The 26180-nt window shown below is 38.1% G+C and overlaps 1 protein-coding gene across 3 annotated transcripts in view; it reads right to left on the reverse strand.

The window, feature by feature from the left end:
- Positions 1–2713: 2713 nt before the first annotated feature.
- Positions 2714–26180, reverse strand: part of Pals1 (protein associated with LIN7 1, MAGUK p55 family member) — a 96448-nt gene continuing 72981 nt past the window's right edge. For all 3 annotated transcript variants that reach the window (XM_052185594.1, XM_052185592.1, XM_052185593.1), the window contains 7 exons: positions 20455–20638; positions 19241–19312; positions 18689–18760; positions 13545–13712; positions 12470–12672; positions 11079–11189; positions 2714–5942 (listed from right to left, as the gene is read on the reverse strand). In XM_052185594.1, coding sequence (XP_052041554.1) covers positions 5766–5942; positions 11079–11189; positions 12470–12672; positions 13545–13712; positions 18689–18760; positions 19241–19312; positions 20455–20638 — 987 coding nt within the window. In that variant the 3' untranslated portion in view covers positions 2714–5765. The remainder of the gene's footprint in view (positions 5943–11078; positions 11190–12469; positions 12673–13544; positions 13713–18688; positions 18761–19240; positions 19313–20454; positions 20639–26180) is intronic.

Genomic DNA, 26180 nt, shown 5'->3' on the forward strand with positions numbered 1-26180 from the left:
CGTCATTTCTTTTTCTTTTTGAGAATTAGCTAAGAATAGTGATTGTGTCCTTACGCTCAGATCAGTGACCTTATCACCACCCTAATGTGTTACTAGATTTACTTTGAGATAGTTACTGCATTTTGGGCTACAAATTAAGTGATCACGAATACTACATAGGCTTCTTAATACTTCCTTTCTAATCTAAGAACACGGGCTGGAGAGATGGCTCAGCGGATAAGAGCACCAACTGCTCTTCCAGAGGTCCTGAGTTCAAATCCCAGCAACCACATGGTGGCTCACAACCATCTGTAATGCTATCCAATGCCCTCTTCTGGTGTGTCTGAAGACAGCTACAGTGTACTCACATACATAAAATAAATCTTAAAAAAAAAAAACAAAAAACACTATTCATTCCTATTTTGGACTACTAAGATAACTTTTTGCAGTCTTAGAAGCAATAGCATTTTGCTGTTTTTTATGAAGATGAGATGCCAGTGGATAGACCAAGTGGTGTTTTGAGATTATTTGTAAAGGTACTAAATGATTCGGTAAACATTTAGGACGATTTGCTAAGTACTTACTGATTTGTATCTCAAGAATCACTAGAATTTTTTTTTTAAAGTAGTGCTAGGGAGCCTACTCAGGGCCTCATGCTAAACAAGTATTTAAGTCACACCCCCATGTCCAAAAATATGTGTTTTAGCCCATTCCATAGAGAAAAGATTTGAGACAGGGTGCCTAATTGCTTTTAAATTAAAAAGCTACAAAGTGGTGATAGTGAATCTAGAAATTAAGCCAAAGTAGTCAAACTTAAGTTTTATAAACACTGTGTGTGTGTGTGTTTCCTCTGGATGGAACTACAGTTGGGATTTAGGGGCAGGCACCTTCATCCATTTAGCCATCTCACTGACCATAAAAGTTTACTCACTTAAGTTTTTGTTTTTTGGTATGTGCAGGAGGACAACCTTTGGAGCTGTTCCTTAGGACCTGTCCATCTTTGTTGAGATGATCTCACTGGCTTGGAACTTGCCAAACAGGCTAGACTAGCCAATAAGCTGTAGGGCATCCCCATGCAGGAATTATAAGCATGCACTACTGGGCAGTTCTTTTCTACGTGAGTTCTGGGGTGGAGTACTGAACTCATACCCTTTTGGCAAACCCTCGAGTAATCTCCCTAGCCCACAAGCTTTTTATCCTTTACATTTTTCCATATTTAAAATTCTAGGTATTTATGAGCAAGATAGAGAGCCTGTCTTAGAGGATCTCATTTGTAGGAAACCAGATGTAGCTCAAAGAAAATGTCAAATTCATGTGCACACACCAAAAAACAAAACAACCCTCTTCCCCAAAATTAAGTAAACTTCTATGGTCAGTGAGATGGCTCAATCCCACAACGTGAGTTCTATCCTGGGACCCACATGATGAAAGGAAAAACTGACTTATGTGAACTGTGTGCAGTGACCTGTGGCACACACACTCCACACAGTAACATTGAACTGTTAAGCATGTAACTTCCATGAGGTGTAAATTGTACCATTTCAGTTGTGCATATGGAGAAATCAAGCAGCTTCTTTAGGCTAAGTAGCATAGGTGGCATGAATCCAAGTCAAGGGAATCTAGATTTCACAGGCATAATCCTTGAGCTAACTAGGCACTGCTTTTAGTTTGAAGATAGCCACATTTATTTATTTATTTATTTATTTATTTATTTATTTATTTATTTATTTATTTATTTCCATTTCTTTGAAAGTGTTGGACCAAAGGCATTTAGAGTTCTCATGTAGCTTTAGTTAAGCTCTGGTGTATTTGCAGATAATTTCCTATTGAGATACCATCTTATTATTATGCTCCAGGGTGGTCTAGAACTCAGCATCCTCCCGCTTCAGCCTCAGAGTGCTGGGATTGTAGGCAAACACCTTCACATTCAGCTAAAACTAGATGGCTTTATGGTTTCACATTAAAAAGTCAAGATTAAATCGTGTTTACATTGTTGAGTTTGGCTGGGAGTGGGAGTGAGCTGAACCAAAGGATCAGGAGTAAAAAGGAAAGCTGCAGTACTTCAGGTTGCATATACATCGTTAAAACTTTGTGATGTGACCTTTGGGAGATAAACAGCTCGAGAAGTAGGTGTAACAACTTACATTCTCTCTCTCTCTCTCTCTCTCTCTCTCTCTCTCTCTCTCTCTCTCTCTCTCTCTCTCTCTCTCTCTCCCCTCTCTCCCCTCTCTCCCCTCTCTCCCCTCTCTCCCCTCTCCTCTCTCCTCTCTCCTCTCTCCTCTCTCGTTTTTGGATTTGGTTTTTTTCGAGGCAGGGTTTCTCTGTGTAGCCCTGGCTGTCCTGGAACTTACTCTGGAATTAAAGGCGTCCACACAACTTTAAGTCAGATACTTTCAATACTTTTAAAGGCCAGGGAGGGGTGTGGTGCATACCTTTAATGTAAGCACTCTGGAGGCAGAGGCAGAACTGTGCGATCCAGGCCAGTTTGGTCTACAATTTAAGTCCCAAGAGTCAGGACTGTGTATTAAGACCCTGTCTCAAAACAATAACAAAAAGCTTATTTGTTCCAACCAATAAACAGGACTATCTATGTCAATAAAGGACATCCTACATTTACACTGTAATTTGTATTCCATTTAGAGTTTCCAGCAGTGTTGATCCTGACAATCCCTTGGAGAATGATCTGCATGTATACAAACCTTAGATATAAACATAAAAGAAAATGTCAAGTGGCTTTTACAATTTGAAATATAGGTTTACTTTTTATTTTTATATACATTGTGCAGTATATCTCAAAATAACGAGTGCAGAAACAAGACAGTACAAAGAGGATCAACAAATGTCAGTGGCTACCTTCATTAAGAATAAATCCCTGGTTTATACTTTCCACACATTCGAAAAAATTACATTCAAATCATTCCTTATCAATATTAACTCCTTAGGCCACGAGAGAAGGAAAACAATCCATACACTAGATTTTCATCGAAAGCTAATCTGGACCAGTCTAAGTACTAACATCCTATTTATTCTGAAGTATGAAAATCTAAGAAATGAAGGTACGTCCTTGTTTGGATTTCCCCGAGGACATGTTACTAGCTGGTATTACCTACTTTGTTTTTGAGACAGGGTCTCATGTAGCTGATGGTAACTTTGAGCTGCAGATTATTCTGTTTCCACTTTCCAAGTGTTGGGATTACACTCATGAACACCCATGCTGGCTTTCTGCCACAGCAGAAAGAGTTTTGTGTATGCTAGGTGATACTCTACCAACTGAGCTGTGTTCCCAGCCAACCACAATATCATTTCTATAAGTGGCTAAGAATTCCCTGGCACGGCAGTTTCCAATCAGAATCTCAGAGGGATATGAAATTGAATTGGCCCTAATGGCTATACTATCACATGTAAAACAAGGCTTTTTGTTTGGGTTTTTTTTTGTTTTTGTTTTTTTTTGTTTTTTAAGCACTGCTTAACTTTTCACTGTTTAGGGACTATGTTGAGCATTAGTACATTCATCACCATTAGGATTTACAAAGCTCAGGATAAACACTATCCTACCATTACTTACAAGTAAAGAAAAATGATAGGATCTCACTGACCTTGAGAATCTCAGTCTAAAAACTACATGATGGTATGGCATGGGCCTGGGTTTAGGCTCTGCTGTGAAGGTCTGTGTGAGAGTCTTGATAGCACATAGCCCCACTGTCACCAAGTGGCATTGACACTAACTTAAAACTTTACTCAAATCCAATATTCATCCTTCTATCCATGCTTTTCTTTCTCTTTAAATTTTTTTTTTTTATTTTTTTCAGACAGTCTTCATGTAACTCAGACCAGCCTTAAACTCTAGGCCTTCCTATAGGGTTACAGGTATGCACCAAGTCTCACCAGTCAGGATTTTTAGTTGGCATGCAGATCACAAAGATCTACTGACTACAGACTACCTTTCATTCCTGAGGAAAAAATCCAGAGAAAAAAATGAAAAGATTTAATCCTTTAAGTGCTAAGTGAATTGACCTTCAATGCTGACAAGGGTGTGAACCTTGCAATTTTCCAGCTGTAAACTGGGAGTGTTCAGACTTGAGACTGTATATAGCATTCCTTCCCTCAACACAAAAATGTGCTTTTATTCCTAAGGAAAATTATTTTGAAAGTATTTCTAATAGACATACTTGCCAGCCAACTACAAAAGCCATGCAAAACTGAACATAAAAAGACATCACAAACACTCTGCATTTGTTCCAATAAGATCCAGAAGAGAAACCAGACACAAACAGCACTAACAAGACATTAACACCAACTGCTTGTGCTAAGTGGCAAGTCAGTGTCATTCCAGTGTTTAACTTTGGGAACATGAAATTCTGTAGCTACATAAAATCAAGACATTCACATTTGAGGTTGGTTGTCACACAGAACATTTTCCTTAAAGGCTTGAGAAGACTACAAGTTAACTTTCTGTGTGGATTTGTAGACAATGAATTTTAAAGCTATAGCTAAAGAGACAGTACAAAAATCCCATTAGCATGAACATTTAAGATTTAGCAAGCTTCTGTATTTCAGTCACAAGGAAGACTGTTAGGACAAAAATTTATCTGTACACGCTTAATAAAACTTTCCTCTGATGCCCTTTTCTAAGATGCTCAATGACTTCCTTCTGATCTCTAGGTCAGTTGTCAGTATTTCCTCAGTGTGTATGTATGTATAAAACTTTAGTCCAATGAAGAACACAACTATTTATTAATCAATTAACTATCAGTATACAGTACAGATTTCCAGTTTGATACTTACATATGTAGCACAGGCCTAGATATAATTCTGTGCTCAGATATGAAAATGCAGAAACTGTCAAATGTGTTATGATCTTTCACTGACATAAAAATATTTGCATCACAAGAAAAATTAATGGTCAACATAGTTTATATGAGCTCTTTATCAGAGCAAGGAGGTCAAGGCTATCAAATCACAATTGACTAAAGTAATTCAGAAAATTCTATCTTTTAAAAATGTCAGCATCTTTTGTATACTTGTAACTACACTGGAGGCTGCATTCTCAGTCACAAAAACTAAGCTAAAGGGCTGGACTAATTTTTTTATTTTTGGTTTTTTGAGACAAGGTTTCTCTGTGCAGACTGGAACTCACTCTGTAGACCAGGCTAGTCTCAACTCAAGAGATCCACCTGCCTCTGTCTCTTGAGTGCTGGGATTAAAGGCGTGCACTTCCATGCCCAGCAAAACTGGTACTTTTAATGGAATGTTTTTCAGAATGAAAAATATAACCAATAAATTTAAACTTGAAAAGTTGCTCCAAACTAAAGTGGCACCTTTTTTTCTTTTTTTTTTAAGAGAAATATTTCTGATTACTAAGTTAGTTGTTTAAGAAAATACTGTTATTCTCAGTGCACAGAAGCACAGCCCCTTCTCTCAATAATCCCATGAATTCATTGAAGTTAAATGTTAAGTAATATTAATATTCATAACTGTGTGACAATGGACTATTATGTATATACATACATGTTTTTATAGATATCTGACCCAGAGGCAAAGAGTCAGAAAGGCGAAAACAAAAGGTTTTACCAAGATAAATCCGAAATGCTCTGAAGAAAGTTTCCATTTTAAATCTCCAAACAAGCCAAGGCCCCCTAAAGCAATGTGCAGGAAGTGTTGTGTACAAACTGCCTAATGGACCTTTCTTACTAGTTTAAGAGATTAACTCTGAGTATTAAGACTATCCTCCTGTTGGCGATTTGCCAAATAAAGTTCATGGTGACAACTCAGAACAGCCATTCCCTTCACCTTAGCCAGGTGGACGGCACCCACTGAGGTTCTGTGTCCAGTTTGTTAATGAGCCTAAGCAATTCCTGATAGGCTTTATCAAGATCTGAATTCACAATTGCAGTGTCGAAGTAGTGGCCATTGTTCTGCTCCATCTCTCTCGTCTTCTCAATGATCTCCCTTAATTCTTCAGGCTGCAAGGAAAACATAAAGACTGAGAGTTCAGAACACAGGATGAGTCAGGGGCCACTACATAGCTTCCCTGTCTGATGTAGACTCGAGTGCCTTCCCAATCCTTCTCTTGAGCCACCTTGGTACCATCAGCATCTTCAAAATTCTTGTTTAAACCCTGCTTTATAGCACATTTTGTTTTCATGTATTTTCATTTTATCTTTATGCCTGAAAAACATGGGTGATTACCTTGATATCCCTAAAAACTTTAATTTTCAAACATTTTAGAACATCATAAACTTTAGCTAAAAGTAGCATTGGGACTGAAGAGATGGCTCAGCAATTAAGAGCACTACTTGTTCTTATAGAGGACCCAGGTTTGATTCACATCATCTACACAGTGATGGTTCACAACTATCCCTAATTCTTGTTCCAGGGGATTTGACATGGCCGTCTGACCTTCTACGTAACTGTAGGCATGTAGTACACAGACATAAATGCAGGTGAAACATCTATACACATAAACATAAATCTTTTCCAAAAGTAAGTAATATCTAATATGGAGTCCAACTTTCTAACTAGAGTCAATGCCTCTAAAACATTCTTTACAAGAACGTTTGGTTTTGCTAGGGCTAGTGATGCACATGTTTAATCTCAGCACTCAGGATAGGTGGATCTCTGTGAATTTGAAAGCAGCCTGGTCTGCACAGTTCCAGTCCACCCAGGGGTACACAGTAAGACCCTGTCTCAAAAACAAGAACAAATATGCCTTACCTGTACTACTTTAGATAGAATTAACATTATGGGAAAATTAAAGGATTGATATATTGTGTAATCTTTTCTAAGAAAATCTTGTATCAATCCTAGATTTAATAACATACTGGGACAATTTAGACTCTTTCAATGTACAAAGGATATTCTCTCATTCACATTCTCTCTGTCTCTATTTATCCCCAGGTGCCTAGAATTCTTGTCCTTCTACATCAAGTACTGGGATTACAAGTATACAACAAGGGCACAACTAAAAATATTTTATTTGTTATTTAATCCCCCCCCCCAGGAATTTTTTTTCTATATGGCTCTAGCTATCCTGGAATTCCTATGTAAACAAGGCTGGTATCAAACTCGTAAGAGATATGCTTACTTTTTGCCTTCTGAATTCTGGGATTAAAGGTGTAAGCTGCTAAGATTAACCTACCCAGGCCCTACAAAGGAGAGTTTTAAGATGTAAAAACATAGAGGCTACTTTAGAATACTGAGTAAAGTAAATATTTAAATGGAGACAAGCCAGTGGCAAGGCTATGTGCAAAATTATCCAGAACCCTGCAATCATCCGGCTCATGGTCAAAAAACGGAAATTACCCCAAATCCCCCTTGTTGATTTAGATGGCTAATTAAACTTCAGACCAATGTCTTGTGTGATTTTTAAGTTTGGGCCCACAAAATGATTGCACTCAATTGTAGAGGAAAACACAGTAAAAGCATGACAGCTCTGGAGCAGTTTTAATTTGGAATGCTGTGATTTAAAATGCTGAAGATCTATGTTCACAGCAGAGACCTTATTGTAACCAAGCACTATGACAGTTTTGCTGAAACCTGTCTACTCAATGCTTGAGATCAGTTGTCAGCAAACTAAAAGCCTGAAATCTAGGGCAGATCCAAAACTGACAGTACATACGTTCACTGATGGTTTATATTTTGGACTGAGTAAGCAACACCATTACAAAGATTCGTGTTTACCCATTAGTTACGCGATAAAACTACTGTAAGAAATAACACTAGACATACATATATAGTGGACTAAAAGGTGGTATATATAATATAAAAGGTATATTATATATACCAGCCTCTAGCCAGCAAGTGCAAAGCAGAAACTTTTACATTCAGAGAGGGTGATGGGCCATAAAATAAAACTCACATTTCAAAAGATTGATATCTCTTTGGATCTGTTCTCTGACAACAATGGAACTGTAAATCAGTTATGCATTCTTTAAAATCACCAAATAGTTGAAAATTAACATTTTAAAATAACCCATGAATTAAAGATAAAAGTGACAACAGAAGAAAATACTGTAACAAAATAATTAAAAAAATTACGGATGCAGTTAACAAGTTGCTTACAGGAAAATTATGACAAATGCCTACATTTGAAAAGAGGAAAGGCTTAAAGATCATGAAAGGTTTCATCTTCAGAAGTTAGAGCATGTGTGAATTAAAGTCAAAATGACGGAGAAGTGATTTAAATAGAAAAGACAAAAAAAGACAGAAGCTCTTGGGTTTTCTAAAGTAATCTCAATCTTCATAACAGTCTACACAGTTTCTACAGCAAAGACTAATGGGGGAAAAGTTAACAGTTTTCTTGAGATAATAGTTCACTACACTTCACTAATTTAAAATATACGAACCCACAGTTTTTCTTATGGTTAGAGTTCTGCAGTTAACACCATAATCAACATTAGAAGATTCTTCACCCTCACTTGTGGTGACTTGAATGAAAATGGCCCCCACAGGCTCATATTTTGAACGCTTGGTTCCCAGTTGGTACAACTATTTTAGGAAGAATTAGGAGGCATGGCCTTGGACAAGGAGGTATGTCACTGGGGCTGGGCTTTGAGGTTTCAGAAGCCCATACCAGGTCTTGTCTCTGTCTGCCTCAAGTATAAACTCTCAGTTACTTCTTCAACACCATACCTGTTTGCCATGCTCCCCACCACAATGGTTATTGACTCAATCTCTGAAACTGAAAGCAAGCTCCCAATTAAATGTTGCCTTAGTAATGGTGTCTCTTCATAGCAATAAAATATTTATAATGTAGTAGCCATTAACCTTGTTTTCCCATTCCTAAGGAATTACTAAGCAATTTATGTCATGTATTCAGATTTGTCTGTTCTGGACATCCTAAATGTATAGAATCATACAACTTGTCTTGGACAGAGCCATGTTGGGGTGTCATGCCACAAGGTAGGAACTTGACATTGGCCAAGGACCATTCCTGGCTTCTGGCAGGAATCTGAGGTTAGGGCATAATAGGTAAGTTACAGCAGGAATTTTTATCCTAGGGTAGAGTGCTAAGAGTGTACTTGACATTGGTCAAGGTGAACTTTTCCCAGACTACTCTGAGCATGTCAGGATCCTGCTCCACCTAGGGCGGAGCAGCTCAGAGTGAAGGTTAAGCTCTTCGTTCCTCCAGGTCTACAAATTCCTGAATTAAGCAGGTGACCCACCCAGCTGCCTGAGCAGTCGAGACAAGGACCGCCAGGAGAAGCCAGATGACTTTGCTGGAACTCAGCCTGGTGTCTGGGGGGAGGGGCTTGCCCAGACTGTTAAAAGGTCTGACCGAGATTAAAGTTGGGGCCTCGATCTATAAAGAATTGTCCTGACCTCGGTTCTTTTCGACCCTTCCCCATCTATCCCTCAGCTTCTGTTCGTTCTAGCAACCCAGTTCGTAGTAGCTGCAGAGAGCTACGGAATACAACATGGTCTATTGAGTCTGAGGTTTTTTTCAAATAGCATCTAGTATTTTTAGGTTTACCCCTTGTTGTATTAAGCACTGGGACTTCATTCTTCTTTATTGTCTGTTTTTCAAGATGTAATAATAAAAGTTAAAGTGCCAACACAGTGACTCAGCAGGTAACTGAGACCTTGACGTGTGCTGTGGCACATGTAAACCCCCAACCATCATACAAACTATTTGTACTGTGCCAAATAACAGAAAAGACAGACTTTTCAACAAAAATTGCTGGAACAATTTGATATCCATATTATTTAAAAAACAAAACTTCCCTGTCACATTACACTAAGACTATGAATAATTTAACCAAAATACAGAAGCTAAAATATTTAAGAAGAAAACACAGGATAATGACTTTATAATTCTTTTAGCCATGTATAAAATTCATTAGCCATAAGTGGAAAAGTGATCTTCATTAAAATTAAACATTTCTCTGGCAGGGTCTTAGGGCACATGCGTATACTCCCAGCACTTGGGAGTCAGGGAATGGCAGGAGGATTGACAGTTTCATATCATTCTGAGCTACACAGCAAGATCCTGCCTTACATCCAAACCCAAAAAAGCCAAACAAAAACTTTCTCACCATCAAAGGATGTAGTCTAAAAAAAAAAACCAAAATAACCAGAGCTGGAAGTGGTTATGTATGACTTACAACCCAACTCTGTGAGATGTAAGTAGATAGATCTCTATGAGTTCAAGGCCACTCTGGTCTACAAGCAAGCTTCAGGCTCTATATCTCAAAAACAAAGAAAGAAAAAACCAAAACAAAAAGCAAACTGAGATCTGGAGGAAGTTACTGCAATATATTACATGTACCAAGGGGATACCAATACAGCTCAGTGGGTACAAGTGCGTACTCTGCAGCCTTCTAAGTTCAATTCCTGGGACCCATGCAAAGACGGAAGGAGAGAACCAATGCCAAAAAGTTGACCTCTGACCTTGATATCCATATCATAGCACACATGCACCCACCTACACAAATGTACACATACATGCACACAATATGTACACATACACACATAATAACAAATAATACTAATAAACAAATACACAAGCAATTTAACTTTAAAATTATAACAAGGCTTGAGGCTGCACAGAGGAATATGCTCAAATGTTCACACCAAAAGATTTTCATTATTTTCAGGAAAATGCGGATGAAAACCATGTGTATAACACAGTCTCCAACACATCCAGTAAATATCTAAAATAGTTTAAATGCTTTCCCCCCTTTCTGTTCCAGATCATGTGGGAAAACAAAGAGAAAAATAAAACAAGGTTTGGGTGGAAAAGTAGCACTCAATTCTGGAACCCTGCAAATGTGGAACGGCTAACAGAAGTTTGCTGTGACCTTTGGAGTGGGGAGGAGGCGGCCCTGTCAGGGGTATGTGGAGATTAAAGGGTTTTACGACATTCTAGAGGGACTCTAGATCTGAGGCTAGCAGTTAGAGATGTGTGGGGAAGACAGGAGTAGCCCTGTAATATGGAGAGCTGCCATCGTTCAGCTAGCTGCAGCTGTGGCAGTTTGGGGACAAGTGACAGAGATATCAGCTTGATAGCTGATGCTGTACAGCTTTGCAGCTCCAGCAGCTTAGGTGAGGGTGGAGTCTTGCCTAATGTCAGCGATGACACAGCACCATGACAAGTTTACCTTTGGGTTTTTGCCTTCCTTGGCTAACAATGCCCGAAGTCTCTCTTGTGAAGGTGGTGCAATGAAGATGATATATGGTTTCAAATCTGAATTCCGGAGGGTCTTCAAGGACTGTAACAAGGATATTTGGGTTGTTAAAATATCTGCTATCACTCAAACTACTTCTCAATAATATGGATTGTTAAGATGTCTATAAATGTTTCCAAGCATTTTATCATAAATAATTCATACTATCTTCATTCATTGTAAATGTATTTAAAATATAAATTCATATATATTACATTAGCCTAGTGTTCTAGATACTGAAATAGAGGTAAAAGACATTGAAGGGATTACAACTGTATGATAATGAATCACGTGCATTATAAAACAACAGTAAAATTCATTTTTGAGGAATTAGAATCCAGGCAATTGTCTTTCTAGGTAAAGATACTAAAAAGCAAAACCAGAGAGAAAAACTTCCCATATAGAAGCCAAACACTCCCATGAGAAAGCAGACTGTATGCATTAAGACCTTTGGACTCACACTGTCTTGACTCTGCATTATTAATGTGCATTTTCAAACAGTAGTACTCTAACAACTGATTATATACATGCCCTTTCCTAAATGAAGAAACATTAACATGCTAAACTACTTGAAGTCTTGTGGTAATATTTGTTAATCTAAATAAAGAATTCTGAAAGAAATAAGTTTCCTTAAATAAAATATTAATGGTTGAGATAGCACAAACCTCTGCCTCTGCAAGCCAAAAAACCAAACAAGCAAACAAAGGAAAAAAAAAAAAGAATTGCTATTTTAGCAAGCCATTTTAGAGTCAATTCTGTCTATGTACATCTACTTAATGCACACTTGATTTTGTGGTTTAAATTGGTATCAGCAAGAGACCCAGCACATTAATCAAAGTTCTGTTAAAGCTGAATTGTTTATAAAAAGCAAAAGGTTTCCACAGCAAACACCATTTTTAAAATAGGAATCTAAGACGTATTGGCTAGCAATTTTGTTTGGCTTACTCTGTCAAAGAGGTGAATCCAAGTTTTATTACTCAGACAACACTGAGCTTTCACTGTGACATTTGTGAATCCTTGAAACAACGGCTTTTAGCAACCTAAGAACAACTTTCAAATTTTCTAGTTTTTCTCAGATCAAAAACTATTTTCTGAAGACTTTTTAAGTATAGTCAGTACCAGAGTTAACTGTATTTTAAGTTTCTAAAATATATACATGTTGAAAGTGAGATTCAGCTACATATTCGACTTTACAAAGTGAATAGAAAATCACAAGAGGACTTAAATAATCTGTCTCATTCTTGGATCAAACAGTTTTTACTAGATTATCTTACAAAATATGCCCTCCAAGTTTAACACTCTAAAAATCACAATTCTAGTTGTACCTGTGTTCGAAGACTTAAAAGACATATTTTGCCAGAGTTGATTACTTGTCGTACAGAATCTATACTGGTTCCATACAGATTTTTCTCAAATTCACCATGTTCAATGAACTTGCCAGCTGCTATATCTGCTTCAAATGTTTGCCGTGACACAAAGTGGTAATCTCTCCCAGCTACTTCATGATCTCTCCTATTCCGAGTTGTATCTAAGCAGACAAAATCAGATAAAATAATAAACACAATGGTCAGGAGGGATGGATCAGTGGTTAAGAACATGTACTGGTCTTTCTAGAAGATCTGAGTTCAAGTCCTAACACGCACAACAGGGAGCCTACAACTGCCTGTAACTCCAGCTCCAGGGTAATGTGCAGTCATCTTCACAGGCAAGTGCACTAAAATGCATATAATGGTCCCCCAACATACATATAAATAAAAACAAAATAAATCTTAGTAGTAGTAGTAGCAGTAGTAGCAGCAGCAGCAGCAGCAGCAGCAGTAGTAGTAGCAGTAGTAGTAGTAGTAAATATGGACCAGTGTGGAGGATAATCAACTCAGGAAGATTTTTTATTTTATAACATAAATTATGAAATAATGAAGAGGAAATGTTAAGGAGCCGTGTGTTTATTACTGTTCCTAAGAAGACTACTGTTGCTATGAAGTCATGAACAAATACTGTCTATTGTGTTTCAATGGTTAACTGTAGTTACCATGATCCAGTTTGTTTATACTGTAAACCACTGCCAAGTCATCATGCCTTAAAGTTTATTTCTGATATAGTAGGTACCATGTAATCTTACAGTTCTTTTCAGAAATTAGTTTTAAATTTTTATCTTCAATATCAGTTTAAAGAATCAAGAATTGTGTTTTCTTTGCAATAAGGAAAGGAGCCTAAACTATAATTTACTTAGAAAATGCCTTAGTGCCATACACTTAGGAAAAATTTAAATTCCTCAAGAACAACCTTTAATAAAAATTTGACAAGTTTGGTTAAACAAATTTCCTTTTGTTGACACTGTGCCAATAAAGTGAACATTTTCCTGTGTAGTTAAAATTCTGAGAAAAGAACAGGAAAACTTACGAGGAACTGCAGATGCAAAGCGGTCTTTTTCTTTGTTCATGAGTCTCTGGCGAAGTTCATTCTGGCCACAGTTCTGTGGACCAATCAAGATGATAGGTCTTTTCCTATTTGCTGGCTGATGGTAAAGTGACATTTCCTCATATGTTAAGATCTCTTCATTGTCATAATCTTTGGAAAAAAAAGAGTTAAGACTTTCAGATACCATTAGTGTCATGTCATAAAGATGTACTTTTATATAGCGAAGTTTCATTGGTATTGTGTTTTTTTGAGGTAGGAGCCTGCTCTGTAGCCAGGCTAGCCTCAAACTTTAGTGATGCTCCTGTCTCAGCCTTCCAGGTGCTGGGATTATGGTATTTAAGTCAACATGCCTAATTTAAAAATAACTAGTTTGTAACACAGGAGACTGCCAAGGGATATATTTATGATAATATGTGTCATTTTCATAGTTCATAGGGTTATTCTTAGGATCAGATATAATGGAGAGCAAGTATGGATAAACATTCACATACAGTACAAGTAGTATATATGAGCGTGCTAGAGTGCTTGGCTGGATTTACAGAACTTAAAAAATAAGTCATACTTGTGATATCCATCCTTTAATACAAGGAGAAGAGTAACATTCCTAAAGCCCAAGATGAAGCCACAGCTATCAAATCAGAAAAAGTGTAAGCAACTGGCAGCCTGGCATGCCCTAGGAAGAGCACCAGTCCCATGAACGGGGGCAACCTTTTAGTCTAGCTAGTGCTCAGCATAAAGTAGCAGCCCAGACTGTATTTGTTTAAATTCCAACTTGACTGTTGAGTTAGCTGTGACAATTTAAGCAGAAACTTTAATATCTGAATCTGAATCTATTAGTCTGCAACCTCAAAAAATGTACTGTGAGGTGAAAGCACACCATTTATTGCCATGGAGCACAGCAGGTACTTTAAGCAATTAGAAAATTGCTTCCTTTCTTTTTTTTTTTTTTTTTTTTTTCCGAGACAGGGTTTCTCTGTGTAGCCCTGGCTGTCCTGGAACTCACTCTGTAGACCAGGCTGGCCTCAAACTCAGAAATCCACCAGCCTCTGCCTCCCAAGTGCTGGGATTAAAGGCGTGCGCCACCACGCCCGGCTAATTGCTTCCTTTCTTAAAGTCATTTTCTTTCTTCTGAGCTTCTTCAAACATGTACAATCAGTCACCCTGGTATCACTCTGATTTCCCCACTTACTCATTGCCACATCTGGGAGCTTCAGATTTGCCAAGTATCCTACAGTATAGGAGCTCTCAGAGCTGGCTTGATCAATTTGGGTCTGCTTCAAGGAATGAAGTAAGAGGTGCTAGGATGTGGCTCAGTAGTACAACACTTGCATGAAGCCCTGGATTAATTTCTCAGTATACTGAGAGATTCGAAGTGGAGGCAGAAAAGAAAAAAAAATGGGCACAGGGGAAAAGTTCCTGAACAGAACACCAATAGCTTATGCTCTAAGATCAAGAATTGACAAATGGGACCTCATAAAATTACAAAGTTTCAGCCGGCTGTGGCACATGCCTGTAATCCCAGCACTCTGGAAGGCAGAGGCAGGCGGATTTCTGAGTTCGAGGGCAGCCTGGTCTACCGAGTGAGTTCCAGGACAGCCAGGGCTATACAGAGAAATGCTGTCTCGAAAAAACCCAAAAAATCAAAAAAAAAAAAAATTACAAAGTTTCTGTAAGGCAAAGGACACTGTTAAAAGGACAAAACGGCAACTGTCTTAGTCAGGGTTTCTATTCCTGCACAAACATCATGACCAAGAAGCAAGTTGGGGAGGAAAGGGTTTATTGAGCTTACACTTCCACGTTGCAGTTCATCATTAAAGGAAGTCAGGACTGGACCTCAAGCAGGTCAGGAAGCAGGAGCTGATGCAGAGGCCATGGAGGGATGTTTCTTACTGGCTTCCTTCCCTTGGCTTGCTCAGCCTGCTCTCTTATAGAACCCAAGAGCACCAGCCCAAAGGTGGTACCACCCACAAGGGGCCCTCTCCACTTTATCACTAATTGAGAAAATGCCCCACAGCTGGATCTCATTGAGGCACTTCCCCAACTGAAGCTCCTTTCTCTGTGATAACTCCAGCCTGTGTCAAGTTGACATAAAACCAGCCAGTATAGCAACCAACAAATTGGGAAAGGATATTCACCAACCATACATCTGATAGAGGGCTAATATCCAATATATACAAAGAACTCAAGAAATTAGACCCCAGGGAACCAAATAACCCTATTAAAAATGGGGTACAGATCTAAACAAAGAATTTTCACCTGAAGAAATTCAGATGTCCAAGAGGCACCTTAAGAAGTGCTCAACACCATTAGTCATTAGGGAAATGCAGATCAAAACAACCCTGAGATTTCACCTCACACCAGTCAGAATGGCTAAGGTCAAAAACTCAGGAGACAGCAGGTGTTGGCGAGGATGTGGAGAAAGAGGAACACTCCTCCACTGCTGGTGGGGCTGTCAGATGGTACAACCACTTTGGAAATCAGTCTGGTGGTTCCTCAGAAAACTGGACATGATACTTCCGGAGGACCCTGCTATACCTCTCCTGGGCATATACCCAAAGGATTCCCTGGCATGCAATAAAGACACATGCTCCATTATGTTCATAGCAGCCTTATTTATAATAGCCAGAAGCTGGAAAGAACCCAGATGCCCCTCAAAGGAGGAATAGATACAGAAAATGTGGTATATTTACACAATGGAATACTACTCAGCAATTAGAAACAATGAATTCACAAAATTTTTAGACAAATGGTTTGATCTGGAAAATATCATCCTAAGTGAGGTAACCTAATCACAAAAGAATACACATGAAATGCCATCTCTGATAAGTGGATATTAATTAGCCCAGAAGCTCTGAGTACCCAAGGCACAAATAGCATAACAAATGACTCCCATGAAGAAGTATGGAGAGGGTCCTGATCCTGGAAAGGATTGATCTAACGTTGGAGGGGAATATAAGGACAGAGAAAAAGGAGAGAGGTGATTGGAGAATGGGTGGAGAGAAGAAGGTTTATGGGACATATGGGGAGGGGGCATCTGGGAAAGGGGAAATCATTTGGAATGTAAACAAAGAATATAGAAAATAAAAATATATAAAAAAAAAGAAAACAGGGCTCATCCCCAGACTTAATTCTGTAATGTACTAGTAAATAAAGATATTAATCACAGCTTTAGTCAGTAAGATTAAAAACTTATTGAATCCTTCTTAGTTACATAACATGCCAAGCATAAAGAATGCTTGCCTTAGAAAGCAATTATTGAAGCTGATTCAATTTTAGATTCAGTAGTGTACAGAATATCTAATATTTCTAGCTTGGGGGTGTATGTGGCAGCAGCAAACGCCTGGTGGATCTGAGTTCAAGGCCAGTCTAGTCTACAGAATGAATTCCAGGACATCCAGGGCTACACAGAGAAACCCCATCTTGAGAAACAAACTAAATATCTAATAATAAATTTTTCTTTATTAGCTTAATTTATGCTGTATATAAATGCAGAGATAATATCTGTCTATTGTATGAATGCATCACCTGTTATTTAAAAAGTCTATGGCCTATGGCTTAGGCAGAAAGAAGGTCAGACATCCAGGAGGCAGAAAGAATTCTGTGATAGTGCCAGATATAGGAGATTCACCCAGGAAGATGTGACAAGACAGATATGTGCTTCCACATGGCAGAATGGAGATTAAAATAAATGGGTTATTTTAAATTATGATCTAGTCAGAGAAGAGCCTAGCTATATGGCCAAGGTATTGGTAAATATATTTTGAGTCTGAGTTTTATTTCTGGGAGCATGAGGATGAGAGGAAGAACCAGAACTTTTACACATAAATGCTTCACATTCTTAAGAAATAAGCCTTGCAGACTTTTAAACAGTACTGCTTCTGACTTTAATCTGGATTTTCTAATGTGTACCAAAGCAGAGCTAAGAAATTCAAATGCAATGAAGATCAATCCAGAAGGTAATGCATCCAGAAAATAAGACTGAATTCATAAAAATGGTAAGCAGTGGTGACGCCCAGCTAGATTGTAAGTGTACCAATCAGGGCAACAGCTGTCAGTCAGGCACAGCTGACTGCTGTCCCAAGAAAACAAGCCCAGAGGTATTAGGACTTTAAAACTTTCTAATCTTAGCATTCTGTCAAGATAAAATAAATATTCCCAGTCTTAGCCAGTAAATAGTGTGCTCTGTAGAATGACCTGCCTCTTTAAGATACTCTAGACAAATTATTCATATTTTACCCAACATATTTTGTGTGTATAAAAAAACTGTTAGCTGAAATACCCAACAGCAGGGAGACAGAACCTGAAGAGACCACCTCTAGTAAATAGACATGGCCCCCAGTGAAGGGATGGGGCTACCTACTGATCAAAAAATTTTAATCCAAAATTGTCCCTGTCTGAAGGAAATGCAGGAACAAAAATGGGGCAGAGGCTGAAGGAAAGGCCATCCAGAGACTGCCCACCATATGATCTATTCCATCTGCAGATACCAAACCCCCACACTATTGCTGATGCCAAGATGTGCTTATAGACAGGACCCTGGTATGGCTGTACTCTGAGTGGCTCTGCCAGTGCCTGACTAAGACAGATGCAGATACTCACAGCCAGTCTTTGGACTGAGCCTGGGAACCCCAATGGAAGAGTTAGAGGAAGGACTGAAGGAGCTGAAGATCCGATTGCAACCCCATAGGAAGAACAACAATATCAACTTACTGGACTCCTCAGAGCTCCAAGGAACTAAACTACCAACCACAGAGTACACATGGGTAGGTCCATGGTTCCTGTTACATACGTAGCAGAGGACTCCCTCATCTGGCATCAGTGGGAGAGGAGGCACTTGGTCCTGTAGAGGCTTGATGCCCCCGAGAAGGGTGACGCTAGAGGGTGAGGCTGGAATGGGAGCACCCTCTTAGAGGCAAAGGGGAGGGAGATAAAGTGTAGGGGGGTTATGGAAGGGAGACTAGGAACAGGGATAACATTTGAAATATAAACAAATAAAATGATTAATAAAAATTTTGTTAGAGACAAGTAATAATTTCACAAATAACTTAAATAGAAAAAAAAACCTTACAGGAAACAATATCACAAATGTCATAAATACAACTGCTATTTCTGAGATTAGAACTTACCATCATTTTTATTGGCGTTATATAAAACTTTTTTCCTCTTCTTTTTATTCTTCTTTGCACACCACAGTTTTCCTGTTGATCAATCAAAAATAGTTATGAACCTTGTATCTGTGTACTAAAACAATGCTATTTCAAATTGATTTAAGATTTATTATGCTGTTGATAACTTTTTTAATTTATCATTTTCTATTAATTACACATTTTAGACATGTGTAGTATTTTCATCTTTTCGTACATCTAAAGATAATGAATTTAGCCTCTTCGATTACTCCTTCAATGCCTATAACACCTTTCTTACTTGACAGTTCCAGTGTATAAATTCGACATAGTTCCAGATGAAAACCCAAACACTTGCTTTTTTTTAAATTTGATATATTTTTTATTTACATGTCAAATGATTTCCCCTTTTCAGCCCCCCCCCCACTCCCCAAAAGTCACATAAGCCCCCTTTCCTCCCCCTGTTCTGGTTTTGCCCTATACTGCTACACTGAGTCAAAGACTCGCTTTTACTAATACCAAATGTAAGTGTAATAGCAACTGTAAGTGCCTAACCTGATTTTTCTGGCTCCTTATCTTCTTCTATAGTTTGCTTCATAGCTTCCCTTTGCTGCTGAAAGCTTTTGCCTAATAACACAAAAAGAAAAAACAGAAGGATAAACATTTTTTAATCAAACAGAAAATACTAGAAGTAATTTCATACTGCCTTCCGAGCCCTTCTGCCAACATAAGAATAATTCAGGCTAAGACACATAGCCTATAAATACCCCCTTTAAAGAGAAGGTTTATTTTTAATTATCAAGTTTCAGTCAGTCTTTCTAGTGTAAGCTTGAAAAGGTTTGTTTTGACCCTGCTTATCTAATCATATGTTTTATTTATCACTTATTATAAAAAGATGAACAATACACTAATATCAGAAAACTTAGTAGTTCACCTTTAAAAAAAATTCCAATGAACATTGCTATGAAAATTTTCAATGACCTTTGTAGTACCCTGCTAGGACATATAATAGTTCTCATCATTGAGGATTATCTCAAATCAAACACATCAATTCTAGACATTAACTGTCAAGTAGTACACAGGCATTCATCATGTTCTGATTTCAATACACCATTCAAAATACTTATTTTAATTTATTATTCATAAATGTGTGATAATGATCTATTTCCTTTCAACCTCTGTTACCCATGGCACAAATAAATATACAACACAGTTTTCCTTGATGGATTAAGATTTTTTGTTTTGTTTTGTTTTTTGAGACAGCATCTCACTATGTATCTCTGCTGTCCTGGAACTGGCTCTGTAGACCAGGCTGGCCTTGAACTCAGAGAGACCCACCTGCCTCTGACTCCTGAGTGTTAGGATTAAAGCCATGCATCATCACACCAGGCAAATGATATATTTATTTTTATTTTATGTGCACTGGTGTTTTGCCTGCATGTATGTCTGGGTGAGGGTATCAAATTCCCTAGAACTGAAGTTACAGACAGCTATAAGATGCCATGTGGGTACTTGGAATTGAACCTGGATCTTCTGGGAGAGCAGCAAGTGCTCTTAACCACTGAGCCATCTCTCTAGTCCCTAATGGATTACGATTTTAATGTAAAAGGTTTTTAATGTGATTGATCTTCATCTTCTCAGTTCTCTATCTTAAAATAACCCCGGGAAGGAGATGCAACCGATTTTGATTCCCGGCCTCTGCACAATTAAATGCAAGTTCTACCACTGGGCTTGGCCCTCAGTCCTTTAAATGCTTTCAATCCTCTTACCTGGAACAAGTCCAGCGAGAGGTTGATTATCTTCATCTCCCTCTCTATAGGCCTGCCACCAATTTGGATCTTCTTGACTGATCACATGAAGTATATCTCCTTTTTGAAAAGACAGCCCTAACTCTCGACACGGAACATAAGGGTCATCTGAGGGATCATAGTCAAAATGAGCTTTCACATGGATCTGAAACATAAAGAGGGTACAAATAAGAGCAAAAATAATAAAATGGTAAAACAAAATATCCAGTAACGTATGTGTGACATCAGTGCAGAGAAATGAACTGGAAAGACACTTAGTTAAGAACAGCACTTCATGGTAGCATTTGTTTAGCTTATCTATTGACATCTCTGTAGACTTAAAGAAGTAGGGAGTAGTTCAAGCTTCGTGGTTGTTAACAGCTAACAAACTGAAGTACAGAGCTGCCTCAAAGGCAGGTAACCAGAAGAGAAGCAAGCAGTCTGACCTGTGAACACAATGATCCTCAGTAAGGCATGAAGCTTCTGAACCACCACTATGAGAAAAGGCAGATTAGTGTCACCATGTACCATTAGTGTCAGCTTCCGTGCATCTGTCATAGCTAGTTGATTTGATGACCAGTATAGCTGTGCCTTACCTGCTTAGTGTTTCTTTTAAAAGTGCATGTAAGTAACATGTTCCACACTGAGAAATGGTCTAAATCAGAATGATTACTGGGAAATTTTTTTTTACCTATTTGATCCAAAACTATGCGATCCATTTATAGAAAAAAATATGAAGGAATTGGGTATTTCTAGATATGAGGAAAATATTTATGCTGGGTGTGAGGTTGACTACAAGATGGGCAGGGGCTAAAGGGGACATAGGTGGGGATTTTAGATGAAGTGACATTCTGGTTCTTTGGGTGGTGTTTACAAATATGGTAAAGATACTTATTCTAATTTTAAAGTAGGGTCCTATTTATCTAACTAAGATAACTTTATCTACCTTCTATTCTTGACATGAAGATAGACATTAGATTAAAATCTTGAATACTTAGTACCAAAATGAATTTTAAAATGTTCTGTGGAACAGCAGGGAATCAAAACACAGTTGAACGGTGCTTAAAAAGAACACACATACAAATTATCAACTCAGTATAAGAAAAATAGTATGAGCTGGAATTGTTTTAGAAACTGGGTGAAAAGTGCTTCCAAAATCTATTTAAATTGTTACCTTTTGGGAGATGTGTGTCCCCAAACTCTGGGAACCAAAAAAAAAAAAAAAAAAAAAAGTAAAATTTTAAGTCTTACTACAAGTAGTGGAAATTACTTTAATAGGCTTTGTAGGCCTACCCAACTGGGTGATTTGTCAGGCTGATTTTATTAACTCGTTGTCTGAAAGCAATACCCAACAGTTTTATGCAAAGTGTATTGCTGGAGTACCACTACAGATATTTCTCAAAAGGCTGAACTTTCATTCTTGTTTTTGAGACAGGGTTTCACTGTGTAGCCCTGGCTGTCCTGGAACATCATATGAAGATGCTGGGATTAGAGGCATGTGCCACCACCAAAAGGCTGAAATAAAGAAAATATCAAAAAAAAAAAAAAGGAATAAAAGCTTTAGAGCCTGGAGACTGAAAAAAAAAAAAAAAAAAAAAAAAAAAAAAAAAAAAAGACTGAACCCTTAATGACCCCTCAGATAGACAGTTGGGTGTTAGATAGAAAGGTCTTGTGACCTTATCTTCTGTCCTCTATTACACCAAGGGAAGTCAAAAGACAAGGGAGGGATGAACATAGTTTTATGATCTCTTCCAATGGGAAGAAAGTCACTGAAAGATGCTTTTCAATTTACTCTAGGCTACCCAATTCATTTTCCGGTTATCCTAATTTAAATGGCTGGTGATATGAAGGGCATGTAGCAGAGGACCTGCTGTGTTTACAGGACAAGCACATCTAGACACATCTGAAATGTGTCACATGAAGCTGAGCCTTTTATTTCCTAGTAACTAAAGGTAGAAGAAGTCCAATGGCCTCCACAGGATAGGCTACTTCTTTTTAATTTTTTTCCTCACTAACCCAGGCTACCCTCTAACTCACAGTGATTGTTTGATCTCAGCTTCTCAAATGCTGGGACCAGTTATGAGCCATCATTCCTAAATAGTTATTTTCACTCTTATGTTTGTAAAAACAAACATGGCTATGCACACCTTTAATGCCAACACTTGTGAGACAGAGAAGAACTCTGTGAGTTCGAGGCAAACTGGTCTACAGAGTGAGTTCCAGAATGGCCAATACTACCCTGTCCCCAAAATATAAAAATAACCAACAGCTGTGAAGAATGAATTATTTCAATACTCTGATTTTACAGTTGCTGAAAACAAGTGATGACAGACAACATTAACTAAGAAGCAGCAGCATCAATACAGCATGCTAATATTATCTATTAAAGTAGGTTTAACAGGCCAGCAAGATTCCGCAGTGAGTACAGGGGCTTGCTGCCAAACCTGATGGCCCAAGTGTGATTCCTGGGACCCACATGGTAAAAGGAGAGAACTGACTCCCCGATGACCATAAAAATGTTGCAGTGCATATGTACCCCTAAAAAAAAGTGTAACTGTAAAAGAAATAACTTTTATTAAAGGTAATTCCAGACTGCATGAACAACAGAAAAGAAAAGCTGATAAAATATACTTCAACCTCTGACACTCATTCTCAAGAGACAAAAATCATTTCCTGAGAAGGGATGGGTTCTCAGGAGCACTTAGAGGAGAGTATGTTCCAACCCTCTCGTATGCAGAGCCCCTTTCACACCTGAGGCTTATTTACAAGACACATGGGAAGGCATAGCAAGCACAGAGAATGACTGAACTCAGAGGCCAAGTCTGTTTCATCATGTCTCTTCCTACAGAGAATTCTAAACAGAAAAAAGGTTGCAAATGCAACATCGACTGCGATATATTCTGGAAAAAATAACAGAAAACAGAAAGAGTCAAATAAAATGACACACCTGAGGTGACAAGAGAGAGAAAAATAAAACTGGTCTTTTTCAAATAGTTAAAATTTTACAAGAACTAAAAATAATAGATGTAGAGGTAGATATGAGCAAAGCACAATGTTATACATGTATGAAAGTGTTATGATAAAACCTCTATTTGATATGATAACTAAACAAAATAATGATAAAAAAGAGTAACAAATATATAAATAAAGATCAGGCTTCCATGTCAACCTAGGAACTTAAAGCCTAGTTTTTAATTGCTTATGATATAATGAGTATGGTGTACCATTTATGGTCTTAGTGTCTGCAGAGTCAGAGGCTTACCACTGATACTGTTAGAATCTTTTCATCCTTTTGGACCCAATACTGACGAGGGGTTATTCCCAGCCTCTCCCAGTTCCTCAACTGTACATTTAAGGAGTCACCGAAAAATTTATGTTTCTATGGAATTACCTATTTTGGATATTGTGTGTTTAACTCCTACACCTGATAAACAACTTCAGCAAAGTGGCTGGTTATAAAATCAACTCAAGCAAATCAGTTGCCTTCCTATACTCAAAGGATAAGCAGGCTGAGAAAGACGTTAAGGAAATGACACCCTTCACAATAGCCACAGACAATATAAAGTATTTTGGTGTGACTCTAACCAAACAAGTGAAAGATCTATACGACAAGAACTTCAAGTCTCTGAAGAAGGAATTCGAAGAAGACCTCAGAAAATGGAAAAATCTGCCATGCTCGTGGATCAGCAGGATAGTTAAAATGGCCATCTTGCCAAAAGCGATCTACAGATTCAACGCAATACCCATCAAAATCCCAACTCAGTTCTTCACAGAGTTAGAAAAATCAATTCTCAAATTAATCTGGAATAACAAAAAACCCAGGATAGCTAAAACTATTCTCAACAACAAAAGAACTTCTGGGGGAATCAGTATTCCAGACCTCAAGCAATACTACAGAGCAATAGTGTTAAAAACTGCATGGTATTGGTACAGTGAAAGGCAGGAGGATCAATGGAATAGGATTGAAGATTCAGAAATGAACTCACACACCTATAGCCACTTGATCTTTGACAAAGGAGTTGAAAACATCCAGTGGAAAAAAGATAGCCTTTTCAACAAATGGTGCTGGTTCAATTGGAGGTCAGCATGCAGAAGAATGTGCATTGATCCATTCTTATCTCCATGTACTAAGCTCAACTCCAAGTGGATCAAAGACCTCCATGTAAAACCAGACACATTGAAACTAATAGAAAAGAAACTGGGGAAGACCCTTGAGGACATGGGCACAGGGGAAAAGTTCCTGAACAGATCACCAATAGCTTATGCTCTAAGATCAAGAATTGACAAATGGGACCTCATAAAATTACAAAGTTTCTGTAAGGCAAAGGACACTGTTAAAGGGACAAAATGGCAACCATCAAATTGGGAAAGGATATTCACCAACCATACATCTGATAGAGGGCTAATATCCAATATATACAAAGAACTCAAGAAATTAGACCCCAGGGAACCAAATAACCCTATTAAAAAATGGGGTACAGATCTAAACAAAGAATTTTCACCTGAAGAAATTCAGATGTCCAAGAGGCACCTTAAGAAGTACTCAACACCATTAGTCATTAGGGAAATGCAGATCAAAACAACCCTGAGATTTCACCTCACACCAGTCAGAATGGCTAAGGTCAAAAACTCAGGAGACAGCAGGTGTTGGCGAGGATGTGGAGAAAGAGGAACACTCCTCCACTGCTGGTGGGGCTGTCAGATGGTACAACCACTTTGGAAATCAGTTTGGTTGTTCCTCAGAAAACTGGACATGATACTTCCGGAGGACCCTGCTATACCTCTCCTGGGCATATACCCAAAGGATTCCCTGGCATGCAATAAAAACACATGCTCCATTATGGTTACAGCAGCCTTATTTATAATAGCCAGAAGCTGGAAAGAACCCAGATGCCCCTCAAAGGAGGAATGGATACAGAAAATGTGGTATATTTACACAATGGAATACTACTCAGCAATTAGAAACAATGAATTCACAAAATTTTTAGGCAAATGGTTTGATCTGGAAAATATCATCCTAAGTGAGGTAACCCAATCACAAAAGAATACACATGGAATGCCATCTCTGATAAGTGGATATTAATTAACACAGAAGCCCTGAATACCCAAGGCACAAATAGCATAACAAATGACTCCCATGAAGAAGTATGGAGAGGGTCCAGATCCTGGAAAGGATTGATCTAGCATTGGAGGGGAATATAAGGACAGAGAAAAAGGAGGGAGGTGATTGGAAAAGGGATGGAGAGAAGAAGGTTTATGGGACATATGGTAAGGGGGGATCCGGGAAAGGGGAAATCATTTGGAATGTAAACAAAGAATATAGAAAATAAAAATAAAAAAAAAAGAAAAAAAGAAAAACAAACAAACAAACAAATAAAAGTAAAGGCCTTGTGATTGCCGTAAGTTTTCCAAGGTCCTCTATTTTGTAGCATATACTTACACTTCAGCCCTTTTTAATCAAATAAGATCTCAGTGTATAGATAGATAACTATGTTGTATTTTCAAATTATCACTGGTGGCTGTAGCTATTTTTAAGTTGGTTTTACATTTTGGGTCTTATAAATAATACCGACATGAATACTCATGTATGACTGATTATTCTCTAAGTATTTGTTTTCAATTCCCTTAAATACGTACTTACCAGGAATTTCTGGGTTGTACAATAATCAAGTCTATCATTTAATAGAGCTCTGCTAAATATTTCACAT

Source organism: Apodemus sylvaticus, chromosome 6, assembly GCF_947179515.1.
Source record: "Apodemus sylvaticus chromosome 6, mApoSyl1.1, whole genome shotgun sequence".
Lineage (NCBI taxonomy): Eukaryota > Metazoa > Chordata > Mammalia > Rodentia > Muridae > Apodemus > Apodemus sylvaticus.